General features: G+C 35.5%; 1 protein-coding gene and 1 long non-coding RNA gene across 2 annotated transcripts in view; one reads left to right on the forward strand and one right to left on the reverse strand.

Annotated features, from left to right (window-relative positions):
- Positions 1–3,171: 3,171 nt before the first annotated feature.
- LOC135154765 (uncharacterized) lies at positions 3,172–5,462 on the reverse strand. Its single transcript, XR_010294191.1, has 3 exons — positions 5,224–5,462; positions 3,836–3,968; positions 3,172–3,274 (listed from the first exon to the last, which is right to left on the reverse strand). It is a non-coding gene; the product is annotated as an uncharacterized LOC135154765 (long non-coding RNA).
- A 1,260-nt stretch (positions 5,463–6,722) lies between these two features.
- Positions 6,723–13,152, forward strand: part of LOC129265240 (fibropellin-1-like) — a 72,502-nt gene continuing 66,072 nt past the window's right edge. Inside the window, exons 1-2 of the mRNA XM_064101484.1 lie at positions 6,723–6,751; positions 11,560–11,729. Coding sequence (XP_063957554.1) covers positions 6,723–6,751; positions 11,560–11,729 — 199 coding nt within the window. The remainder of the gene's footprint in view (positions 6,752–11,559; positions 11,730–13,152) is intronic.

Consider the following 13,152-nt stretch of genomic DNA (forward strand, 5'->3'; position numbering starts at 1 on the left):
ATGTAAGATGCAACATGTATGGGGAATAGTTACAATATTTATTATTCAATCCCACAAATTTAAAAACATGATTTTTACTCAAAAGTTTTCATTTTAGAGCTTTTTAGACCCCCAAAAATGCTCAACTACAAATTCATATAATTTCAACCTTCAACAGATCACTGCTCTCACTTTCAATAATCCACATACAGCCAAATCGATGGTTCATATTGTGTAGGAAATAAAAGCTCAGAAAAGAAACCATGAAATGAAGTTGAAAGCTGTGTTGCCGGGATTTTTATCGCTATTTAAATGCCATTCAGGAAATATATATTGTTATAAAGATAGTAATACAGTTGTGTGAGATGCACAATTTTATGGACTGGGATTCCAAGGAAAAAAAATGATGTGGAAGCAATTTTTTTTTCACTGTCATAAAATGTAGAAGCATAATTGCTTAAAATAGAACCATAAAAAATCAAATACAGTACACAGTTAAAACATTCATGTACTTGGCACTTGGTTAGCTGAAAGGTGAATAGGGAAACAATGTTGATGGTCACATCACAAAAAAATCTTTTAAACCATGGTTTTAAAATGCTTTCTCCATTGGAGATACTGTGACAGACACAATGAAAAACATGTGGTACATCACTTGTTAACGATGCCATCATCATACTTCTATAATACATGACCTTCATTATCTGTTAAGTCATTTTTGACCTTCCGCAAATGGACGAATTCCCCATTACTGGAGGGAACAGAAATATTGAAGGCCAATGAGGCACATTCAGACTGACTCGAAGTTTGAGAATACAAGGTATTCTCTGATCAGGAAATTTATCCTGATCTACCCTGTTAAAAAAAATACCAGATATTTTTGCCCGTGTGAAAGCAAAATACTTGTCATATTTGTGTGCCATCCTGGGAAAATGGGTATTATAGGTGAAATTTTGGATTTTGGTTTTTTAATGTTTTCTGGTACATGGACACATGTACAATGTGTATACGAAATATTAGAGTCTAATTCATATTTAAATTAGAGATATGGCCAATTGAATCAGGGGTACCCCCCCCCCCCTGCCTGGCTGTATGGGTCGTCATGGTAGTCGGGCTTATTATATCTTTTCATGATAGGGAAATGTTGGTTCTTTTGTAACGCCCAACATACCTGGCATAGGCGAGGTGATCTTTTGTAGTGCAGACATAATTTTTATATATACACAGCTAGGCGAATACAATAAAACAAATTATTCTACATATTCAACCACACCCACACTAGAACCCACACCCACACACTCACATTACATGCAAAAAAACCCTTATGGAGACTTTTTGTCATACTATATATAGTTCGTCATAGCGCGTAGTTTTAACATGAGAGGAGGTTCCCAGATCCAATGACCAGGGGAAGATGGGGTTGGGTAATTCATCTGATTTTTTTGTTGTTGGGGGGGGGGGAGGGGCAGCTTATCATATTTTTGGGGGGTGCCCACCCCCACAGGCGCCGCAGAACATTTTTTGAAAATGGGAGGGGCTGTCCATGCAAAAAAAAAATCACAATCAAATGGTAATTTTTTACATGTTTATACATGCGTTCTGGGGAAAAAAAAGTGGGGCCAAAGCCCCTGCCCACCTCCATCCTAGATTTGTCCCTGCCCTTAACCCCCCCCCCCCCAAAAAAAAAAAGACACCACCATGCTGTTTGTCCATACTTCACTTTCTCGCAAAGTAAAATCTAAAAAAAATCATGCTTAAGCTTTGGAAAATAACCACAAACAAAATTCAATTTTGCAAAACCAAGTTTTTTCGGTGGCAATACACAATAGTGAAAAGCTGATGCGAGCTACATTTCATAAAGATTTGATATGACAACAACTCTTGATGAAATATCAACTTTCATTGAACTAGCGAATCAGGAAGCAGAAGGTTCACTGTTTTCATGGTAGTTTTCATTCGAGCAAGGGATCATATCCATATTTAATGAAATGGGCCACATTTGGTTTCTTTTTAGGGATGGGGTAGTCATGAAAATATATTTCACAAATTGCTGCCAAATTATCTGGATCACTGAAGGATTTTTTTTAGGTCACTTCGTTTGAAAAGAAGAATAAAACTGTGCGTAAAAACTTGGCTCCACATATTAATACGACAGGTATTATAACTAACAAATACTCACAAATACATAGTCATCTTTTCTCTGCTACACTCTGTACACGTGTGTAATGATATGCGTTGTAAACATTTTGTGCTTGAATAAAAAAATAATATCAGAGTTTAATTCTTGATATGGAAGAGACTACATACATTTACTCTCTTCTATGCAGCAGTATTAGCAAAACTCAGGAATGTGCATCGCTCTCCACTGTCCAAATTTGCACTAAAAAATATATAAAACACGATAATCTCTCCCTAGTGTGTGTGTTTAACATTATCACAAACTTCTTAATACAGCAGCAAACTTACCACATTTCAATTTTCTACAATGACATCCTTCTAATTGGTTAGCAAACGTTACAAATTAAGTTTAATTTTTTTATCGAAAAACTTCAGAGTTTGTTCATTCAAAGTAAAACATGTATTCATTGTTCAATTTCCTCTCCTACCGGGGAGGCCGCGAGGTGCCTTGTCCTCATCTAAGATCTTTCCATATATCATATTCCCTCTATTTGGAAAATCCAGTTGATAGCTTATCAGGGAGTATCTGAGAGACTATAGGTGGTTTCAAACCGCCTCGATCACAAGAATCCCCGTTAAATTACGAGAACTTTTTTAGGCTGAAAAATACCCATTAATTATTCCTGCATTCACACCGCCCTGAAACATACCCTTCGGGATAAGTTCCTGAAGTTACGAGCATGCGCAGTATGGTCTGATAAGCAGCAAGGCGCGAAATTCAAAATCACTAGCCCAGCAGCAACCCATGCACGGCGCCGCACCCAACGACACGCTGGGCTAAAAGTTCCCGTAATTTGCTTTCAGACCGCCAAAATACCCACGACCTTGGAAAAATCCCCGCGAAAGTTCTCGTAATTTCGCCAAGTACCTACTATTTATCGGGTATTTTCTTTCGGGGATATTACGCGTAGTTTGCTTTCAGACCGCCAAAATACCTGGTATTTTCTGATCGGGGTAAATTTCCCGATCAGAGAATACCTGGAACTGGCGAACTTCGAGGCGGTCTGAAACCACCTTATGTCAGCAGGGTTCACCAAAGGGGATAATTTTCTTCCTCTGCATTGTTTGCTTTCTTCATGTTCCAGTCTTAAAAATGCCACGTTCCGATGACTCAAATCTACATGTTTGATGAATGCAATTGAAAAGCTCACCGATATTAATGTGTTATAAAAACAGTCACATTACACTCTCATTTATTCATGATTCATGGACATTTATCAACAACATGATATTTAAAATACATTAACTTTTCACTCTTTGGCTTTGTGTAAATGTTACTTGTATTTCTAATAAAGGTGGAAGTACTCCCTGATGTCATATTTTTCTACCAAAAATAATAAGATTTAACTATTGTTGGGTAAAAAAATCCCTCCAAAATTCATGAGATGTTCATATTTAAATGTTTAATTTGATATATCACTTGCAAAAAGCTTTCTCTGCATGAGCCTTTATCCAAATTCTATATTTTTTTTCATTTTTTATTGTTTTTATCATTTTATATTTTTTTATATTTTCCATAATTCTAGATTTCATGTACTAATAGTGGTAAAATAAATTTTAAAACAATATCTTATAAAACGGCAATTAATTCGTGGAAAAATCGGTTACAACTGACATGATAAAGTAACAACTGGCACACTATTTCCATATAGAATATGGATAAAGCATGGAAAGCTACCTGAAGCTGTGGTAATGGTGAATCCCATATCAGAGTCTTAAAGTACTTCTTGAAGGGCTGCAGTCAGCTGTATGTTGGTTCTGAGATGTCTTGTTCTCACTGCACTAATACAGTTGCTCTGTAGATCCCGTGCCTTTAACATGTTTAACACAACGAAAGAAAACAAGGCCAATTAGTTAACACATTTTCAGAGTTAAAGTTTATTAAAAAAAAACACTACTTAAGAAAAAAACTTAACAAAAAAACAATTAAAACTATAATTTTTTTTCTTAAAAAATATGTCTTTTCATTTTTCTTTATAATATTGAATGATTTTGTGTAGAAAGTTGGCGAACCTCATGTAATGTAGCTCGACCAGATTGTAGAAAAAATAAGAAATACCCCCCACACCCGCCCCCAAAATACATTGTTATTTTTGAATTGTGACAATCTGTTTTCTAGTTATAATTTCGATATCATTTGCACAGCTTTGGTGAAGCTCATACCAAATAGACCCCACCCCCTCCGAAAAAAAAATATTTGAAATCAGAAGTCCGACAAATAAGAATTTGTTAGAAGAGGGGATTTGAAAAATGTCCATAATTAACCGATTTAAAAGGGTACTCCGAGCTGAAAATAATTTCATCAAATGTAAGCAAATGCTGCAAATTTCATCAAAATCTGATAACAACTAGATCTAAAAGGGTTTTTCATGCATTATAAAAACAGTTATATGCACGTCTTAATAAATATTCGTTAGATGAGCTGATGATGACACCCCACTTTAACTTTTCTTATAACAAAACATGAAATCATACTTATTTTATTTGGTCATACGTGTGTGAATGATATGTCACCTTTTTGCATGAATTAATATCTAGTCTTGGAGGGGGGGGGGGGGATAGAACAAACATAATTTCATGTAACAAGGTGAGACATCTTTGCATCAGTTTGTCAAGTAAATTCATAAAAACATGCATAGAACTGTTTCACCGAAATCCATATCTTTAAATTATCATAGCTCTCTTACTCCTTGTCCAATTTAGATTTTTTTTTTAAATACATTTTTTACAAACTTGTTGCATGTGATAGATTTAACTTAAATGGTTACAAGTATGTAACGAAGGCCTATCTAAGTACGTGCAGATCTAGATCTAGTTGATAGCCTAGGCATACATAAGTTAGATCTTAAAAAGGCCGTCAAAGTCCCGGACAAATACCGCGAATCGCTGCAGCAGTCGCATGTAATTTGACGTTTAAAGTCGTTCCTAAAAAAGCTCTCTCTCGATCGATCCACATAAACACGCAACACAAAATTCACATTCACGTGTTTAGTTGCCATGTTCCTCGCATCGCAATTATCAATGAATTTAACAAAACAACTCAATCTGCAACATAATTTAACTTACCTTCATGGATTTCAGCCAAGGGAATTAAATTCAATCAACATGTATCCGAACCCGCCACCAAATATATCGAGCCGATATCCACAGTTCTGAAAAATAAAAATGCGCCTGACATTTTTTTTTTCCCCGCGGGTTGTTTGTTTTGTTTTTCCTCGCGACGCGCGCCAGACAAAAGTTTGATGACACGCGTATTTAAATGACGTCCTAGCGCATTTATTGTCTCTCACCAATAGTCTGGTTTTTGCGCGACGCCACACATTTTTAAATAACTATCATCTTAATAGTAGGGGCGCTGCTGGGTTATTGATTTTGAATTGTGCGTTCCTTCTGCTACATTATTCCTATACAATGCATGCTCGTAGCTTTGAGAACTTACACATACCCCAAAAATATCTGGTTTGGGTGGGTGTGAATGAATGCGAGAAATAATTATGAGGAGTTTTGAGCACTGAACAAGTTCTCCTATATTCACGGATATTCTAGTCATCGAGTTGGTATGAATATACCGAGAGTACGACTATAGAAAAATTGGTTGAAATATAAAGCAAGAGATGTATTGATTATTATTCCCCATAGCACCTTGCTAAAAGGGAGATGTTCAATTTTTCTGTTTGATCTAAGACAAGGAATGCATTCAGTCAGGCCTTGGGCTTTATGCTCTGGTTTGCAATGATTTTGCCCAAAATGCTTTGGTTTTTTTTTTTTCAAAAGCCCTGAGGCATGATGGGATATTCTGTGAGTGAAAGATAATTGCTGTTTGAAGTAAAAACAAAAAATATAGGTTTCGAAGAAATTGGAGCAAAAAATGGAGGAAAAGTGACTGGCTGCTCCATGATCTCTTTGAATGAGATCCTAAGAAAACGCGGCATATGAGGTGTCGAAGCAGTGTCGCCTCCATCAGATTGTTTTTCTTGTACACTACTGGTCGAGTTCCTTGCTATTTGATGAATGCTGATTCTAATCAATTCCATGTTTGCATTTGAGCAACATACTGTGTGCATTATGATCACATGAATACTGGCAAACTCCATGTGCATGTCAATAAAAACCTCCCACAACAGTGCTCAATAAGATGTTTGACTAAGATTTTTTCAAGATCAAGACGTCTTTATGTACATTTAAGAATAACAATGACAGCTACATGGTATTATATTTTACCTCTGCTGTATAGCTGAGCTTCTAGAAATAGATGCTACCAAGTACTCTATTTCGTCACTTTGGTCAAGTGCAGCACAATATGAAGAAATTTCTTGCTGAATGAAATAAATGTCTAAAGTAGGTAGGATTCAAAGGTTTCAAACCTTGCGACCCTCTGATGGAAAGGTGAGACTCTAAACCACAACACTTTTACCCCTCTTCGTACTTACAGAAAAGTGTGCATGAAGACATACACCACTATGTTGTAAACCAAAACAGTTGTTAGAATAATTAGTCAATTCCTCACATTGACAGTATCTGTCAAAAATAGTTTCAGAACTGTGAAAAGAAAGCAAAATTGCACCATGATTGTCAGGCGATCTGTGATGGAGAAGTGAGAACTATGTAAAATGTGCACTGGGTTTAATGCTAATTACAATTTAGTAGAATTCAATTCCACACCTGGGGCCTGTTGCATAAAACTTTTTACCTGAGAAACCTCTGGTAAAAACTGAAAACTAAGGTTAGTCTGATTTCTGCCATTGACTTTAACACGGCAAAAACTCCGGTAAAAACAACCTGAGTTTTCTCAGGTAAAAAGTTTTATGCAACGGGGCCCCTGATTGCCCTAAAATATAACATTCCACTCCAGGGGCAATTTACTCTAAATTACATTCTCATGTGCTTTCCTAAACTATATGTTAAAGGTTTGATTTTGCATCATTCAAAATCTGTGTATGGTGTGTTGTATCGTATTACAATTTAAAGGGAAATAAAATGTCATGTTGGATGTTAATATTCCAAAGAATGGAGCAAACTGTCAATTGCACATGAAATTTAATCGTTCAATTTATGTAAAGGTTAACGTTTACCATGGTTTTCTAAATGATGTATTTTTTTTTTACACAAAGTAGATCATTGATATGCCACTTTTTTAAAATTGCAAAATGATGAGCATTTTCTTTGATTTATAAAGAAAAACTTTAGTTTATATCATCATACATGTATTCCGCCAGTAGGCTTATTAGAGTAATAGAAATTGATTAAACAACCCACACATATCAATTATACTGATTTTTTAGACAAAAGTCTGTAAATTTTTATTTTCAAGTCTGAATAACAATAAAGAAAGAGAGTGTATTCAATTTGGATGAAGAAGCAGCACCCTGCATTGGATAAACACTTACAAAATTATGATGTAGAATATAATGAGATAAAAATTGATTTGACCCCTGGCTTATTCCCATGTTGTTGATACCATCGGGAAATTACGAATGAAATCAATGATAGCAGAACTTAATTGGCAACAACTGTCTCATTTTCTTGTTGGCTAGTTTCAGGAGATGTTGGCTTTTCTTACACAGTGGTGCTGTATCTCTACAGAGTAGGACTGGAGAAGGCTTGTAGCTAGGTAGTTTAAAGCTGATAACTTGATAATGCAGTCATGGCGGAGAAGAGGAAGGAACTTCTTGTGGCCAGTGGAAGATAATTTCCGGTTGACTACAATAATGATTTCACTCCTGAAGCTGTCAGGTACATGTCCAAAAAAAGGGTTGCCCACGGATGATAACGTGAAGTCCGTCCGCCTTTCTGTCTTCAGAAACGGATGCATCGATCTTTACCAGAAAACCTCTCTCTTACGCTATAAGTAGAGCAGAAAGTACATGCAACCGTGATGATAAAGTAGAGATATAGTGGTGGGCTGTAGATGGACTGTTCAGGCGTGATGTCTCTCTTTAGACTCATATTTTATACTTGCCTGTGGTTTTGACTGGAGTAGGATTTTACTTGAGAGTACAGTGAGTTAGAGGATCTAGTGGATAGAAAATAAAACAATATTTAGATTCTTTCAAAGGACATGATTACATTGGCACAAGAAACACAACACATAAGTATTGTGCAAGTAGGACAAACTCCTGTTTACCTACAATGTAAGAGTTATGACAAAGTGCGATAATTACATGTTTTATGCCTCGTGTCCTACGAACTTGTCCATTTGTCTTTCTGTACCACTGATAACCTGCTTTGAAATCTTTTTAAAGAGGTTACAAATCTTTGACTTATATTTAAAAGTCTTGCCTCAATTTTAAACCAAAAAAAAGCAGAGAAAGTTTACATATCAAATTCGTATCAATTCTGGGATTTGAGCTTGCATAATAAACATTTGGATTATTCCATTGCGCAAATGACGAGTTGATCGAACGTTGCAAATTACTCTAATAGCTGTACAATCTGCATTTATAAATATTCCTGATATGTAGTCTGACAGAATAACTTTGGTAGGGAAAAATATTTAGCATCCTGTTCCCGGCCGTTAAGTCCAAAGTGCTGATGAATTGACCAATTGTGTGATGTGTTATATGTCGCATGCAACTGAAATTTAAATGCCACTCTGAGTCACACTTTGTGACTTTGTGAAATCCCCCCCACCTTGTATGCATTACTGTAAATGTCATTTTGTTTTTCTGGTTCGGTTGATGGATTATTGTATCAATTTTTACTTCTTAAGGCATCGCTCATGGTCCTTCAATACAGTATAGTGTGTAGTCTGTAGAATCGGTTGGGCGAAAAGCCCATTTAATCTCTAAGGTTCCTTCCCTGGATGTGAACAGTTGTATTAGTTTGAAAATTTATGATACCGGTATCTTAAAGCAGATAAGAACCAATAGCACCACCTCGAGTCCTCAACTACTCATACCTGGCCAGTTTCCTGACCCATAATGCTAGTGTAGTCTAGTAATATAGACCCACTTGAATGATAACATACTCACTAACTACTCTATACATTTATACCACAATAATTATGTTACCAAGTAGCAAAACATTTACCATTTCTCTCAAACCATTTTAGTTTCTCTATTCAAATACAATTATAGGTCAATTTATTCTCTGTAGTATTAGTAGATATCTGAAAACTTATATATTAAGACTATGTAGTTATAACACACGGTCAATGAGAGACCACACACAGTTCACTCCCCCTCTAAAGAATCAATAATTTTGTTTTGTATACATACTTCTTGTAAAGTTCTATGAACATGTAAACCGAAATTTAGTTGTTGGTACAGTAAAATTGATGTGGCCATTTTATAACCATGTAGTAATCAGCTATACACCTTACACCTGACTTTAGGCATAACAAATGAATGTTGGGACAGGTGCATACGAATACTATTTCAAGAGTATAGATTGAGAAACCAATTTAAAAAAAAATAACTTGAATTATACTACAGGTTTAAAACATTCCTGATTATGATTCGCACGATATATACAGATGTAAATATCAAAGCTGTATTCACAGCTTTGAGATAAATTACAAATTTGGAAGTTTAAATAGTAATTAATGAATTACACAATAGTAACAATGTTTATTTTTTATACAATGCTGTGAACTATATGAACTTCACAGTACATGTAGTTGTTCAATAATTTAAGCTAGTGTTTGAAAAAAAACCCACATTATTAATTCAGTGAACATTAAAATAAAAAATCAAACGCATGTTTTAAGTTGTCAAATATGTACTGTAAAGTTCACATAGTAAATAAAAAAGATTATATACAGCGTTCTTTATAATGAGATATTTGTCAAATCTATTCTTTAGAGTGAAAATACATGTATAGCTATATGTTCATATCTTCATTAGATGAGTGCACTAATGAGAGTGTTTACAGAATACTCCCACTTTCTCTTTTCATCCCATTGCCATTGAAAAGATATGTAACCTCGTAGTCACTTTGCAAAATTTGTTATCCTTTTAATACAACAGTCCTTCCCTAAGCATTATTTTATCTATATACAGTAGATGTACTCGTACATTCTAGATTCCATGGCCTGTTTGCTGAAGTCCATTTAAACTAAAGTATGGGAAGCCGATAATGTCAAAATTCATTAAAATTATATTTTTATGTTTACTGTGCTCTTTTTTTCATCCCATAATGAAAAAAACACTTATTAGTTATCATTCCTAGACTCTTATGGATGATCTGAATGAGCTGATAAATCTAACATTGTACTGTTACACATTTGTGTCACAATTGGCTATCCATAGTTAACTGCAACTTTAGACCAGAGTGTGAATTTAACCTGAGTCCATACTATTAATTTCATGGATTTTAAATGAGTCCATAATGACTGTGAATATAGTGCCTAATTGAACACTATGATTTATCTTTTAATCTTCTTGCTTTGAATTTAAATAATCTTTAAGGTTTAGATACAAATCCAGATTATGACTTGTCACTATCCACAGCTGATCTGGATTTAATTTAAACCCCTGTAATTTAGGCAATGGCATTTGTTCAACGATACAGATTATGAGCTTTTAAATTTGGATACTCCAATTCATGATACAATATTGTGCATAATCAGTCTTGTTGCAATATCAACCCTTTCCTCCGTGAATAACATGTTAATCTAAAAGAAACAAAATTGTATGAGATGGTAAGTTAATAGATTCCATTGCCATACATGTATATGCATCATTAATTGCAATAGAATAAGCCATGAATAGAGAAGTATGCTATTGATTTCATAGATGATTGGCGATGTGATCTGTTTAAGGCTTAAGGGGAGTAACTCAATATAATTCTGCTACTTACTAATGTTCTTTTGACTTCCAACTTGTATATATAATACTCCCCCCCCCCTTTCGCCACCATGCACTACTAGAAAAGATAATTGTGTACATGATACGTACATTTCATACAAAATGCAATAAAGATGAAATCAATTAAATCTTTGTGGTCTAGTGGTTTTGACTCTTGTCTCTCAAATAGAGGGATGTGGGTTTGAATCCCAGCCAGTTTTCTTTCATTGTTTCAGCAAGAAATTTATCCACACAGTGCTGCACCCAACCCAGGTGGGATGAATGGGTACCCAGAAAGATTAATTTCTTGATGCACTGAGCACGGTTTTGAAAGTGCAGGGCGAGCTGAAAGTTGTGGTGGGGGGGGTGACTGTTTAAAAAATTACAAGCAGATGGCCATTTGTACATTTCTGTACATGTTTATTGAAAAGAAAAAAAAAAGATGGAGGGGGGGGGGGAACTGAAGCCTCCTCAGTTCTGTGACTCCTGGTAATAGTTGCACTTTGTATCCCCTGACAGAAAGCACTATATGATTCAAGCCATTGTTATCATTATTATATTTTCTTGCATCTTTATTCGTTCATGTCTTTATGTTCTTTTCTCTTCCTTCTCCTAGATTCCTGTCAGGTCAACCAGGGAACCTTCAGATCCAACCCTACCTCGTTTCTCAGGTCGATTTCGATTCCTGCTACACCATGAACGGCAGGGCGGTGATTGAACATCCTACCAATCAGGCGTTCCTCGTACCAGATACCATCCTCAAACCAGGCTCCAATTTCTTCATCGGTAAGACACTGAGTAGAAGAAGAAATTTCCCCTCAGGGCGGTTATTCACCCATTTGTTCTCCTTTATCGTCTCTTGTCTGTCCTGAAATGAAGATGATTTGTTCTTTCCGTTGCTCATCTCGATCATCGTGCACCACCAATTTGTTCTCCGGAACATAAGGGGTTGCTAAAATACCTAGAAGATGTTCACACTTTGCATGTAAAAACATCTTTGGACATTCTTTATTTTGAAACATTCTTTGGCTATTGTTGTGTGTGTGTGTGTTTGAGTTTTAACAGACGTGTAACAATCAGATAAGATTATTTACCTGTGGGACCAACATTTAACGTAACCATCCGAGAGACTTGACCAGGGCTCGAACCTCCACATCAATTTGTAACTTCTCAAATGTAGCTTGGATTACAGTTGTACGCCATAATGCCCGGTTAAAAAGTTAAAAAAAATGCACATGTATTTTACTTGGATATTAAAGCTAAAGTAATGGATTTGCAGCAGACAATATTTCATGAGAAAGTCTTTTAAAATCAAGGTTAATCATATTATCTGGGATCTAGATCCAATACATTAAGATAAACCTAACTTTGTGAAATCTAAGCTGAAAAATGATCACACTGAAGATTGCCAACACAGATACGCACATGTGGGGCAGTGCATTTTATTCTTTGGGAAAAGACTCAACACCTGACTGGAATATCATGCTTATATCACTCATTTTTTAGCCATTACGCATCTTCTACCCGAATGGTTTTGCGCATCTTTCTTCTTTTATACATTTTTACACTTAGGTTGTCATCTTAGTGAATGCTCTTAGAACTCATTTTGAGTTTCTTCCCACTGCTTGCATTTATCTTTAAGACATGTTTGAGATGTCCACACACCTATGAAATATTCTATGGCTGTAAAATATTAATTTGATAAGTGGTGGCTAATGCGTTTTGGATGTGGTCACACACCCTGTAGAAGACCTCCTCTCCGTGAAATGTTCCTTTAAATCTTGATTGAATAACTGGTTGCTGAAACATGTTTGAGGTTTCCACATTGCACATTGAAATTGATTTGTCTGTATTCATATAGCAAGGCTTTAAATACTCAATGCGTAATCCATTGGGAGTCAGCTCTTAGATCGAGGTTTTCATTCAATTCAAAATCTGTCGAGAGTTGTTAGGTATCAAGAGTGTTATTTAAAACATATTTAATGGCATTTTGTCTCTGGAGAATTGATTACCCTTTCTTATGCATCCATATTATCTTTTCCTTTTGAGCATAGTTCATAAACAGCTGGTGTTGATAGAGATGTGGGGGAAATTTGTTTTTGTCAAAACATATATGGTTATAATAGCGATAAAGAATATTAAATGGCTTAATTTTTTTTTGCTTCTTAAGATATAATTGATTTTTGAGAAGAATATGTAGGAGAAAAAC

Source organism: Lytechinus pictus, chromosome 7, assembly GCF_037042905.1.
Source record: "Lytechinus pictus isolate F3 Inbred chromosome 7, Lp3.0, whole genome shotgun sequence".
In the NCBI taxonomy this organism is placed as follows: domain Eukaryota; kingdom Metazoa; phylum Echinodermata; class Echinoidea; order Temnopleuroida; family Toxopneustidae; genus Lytechinus; species Lytechinus pictus.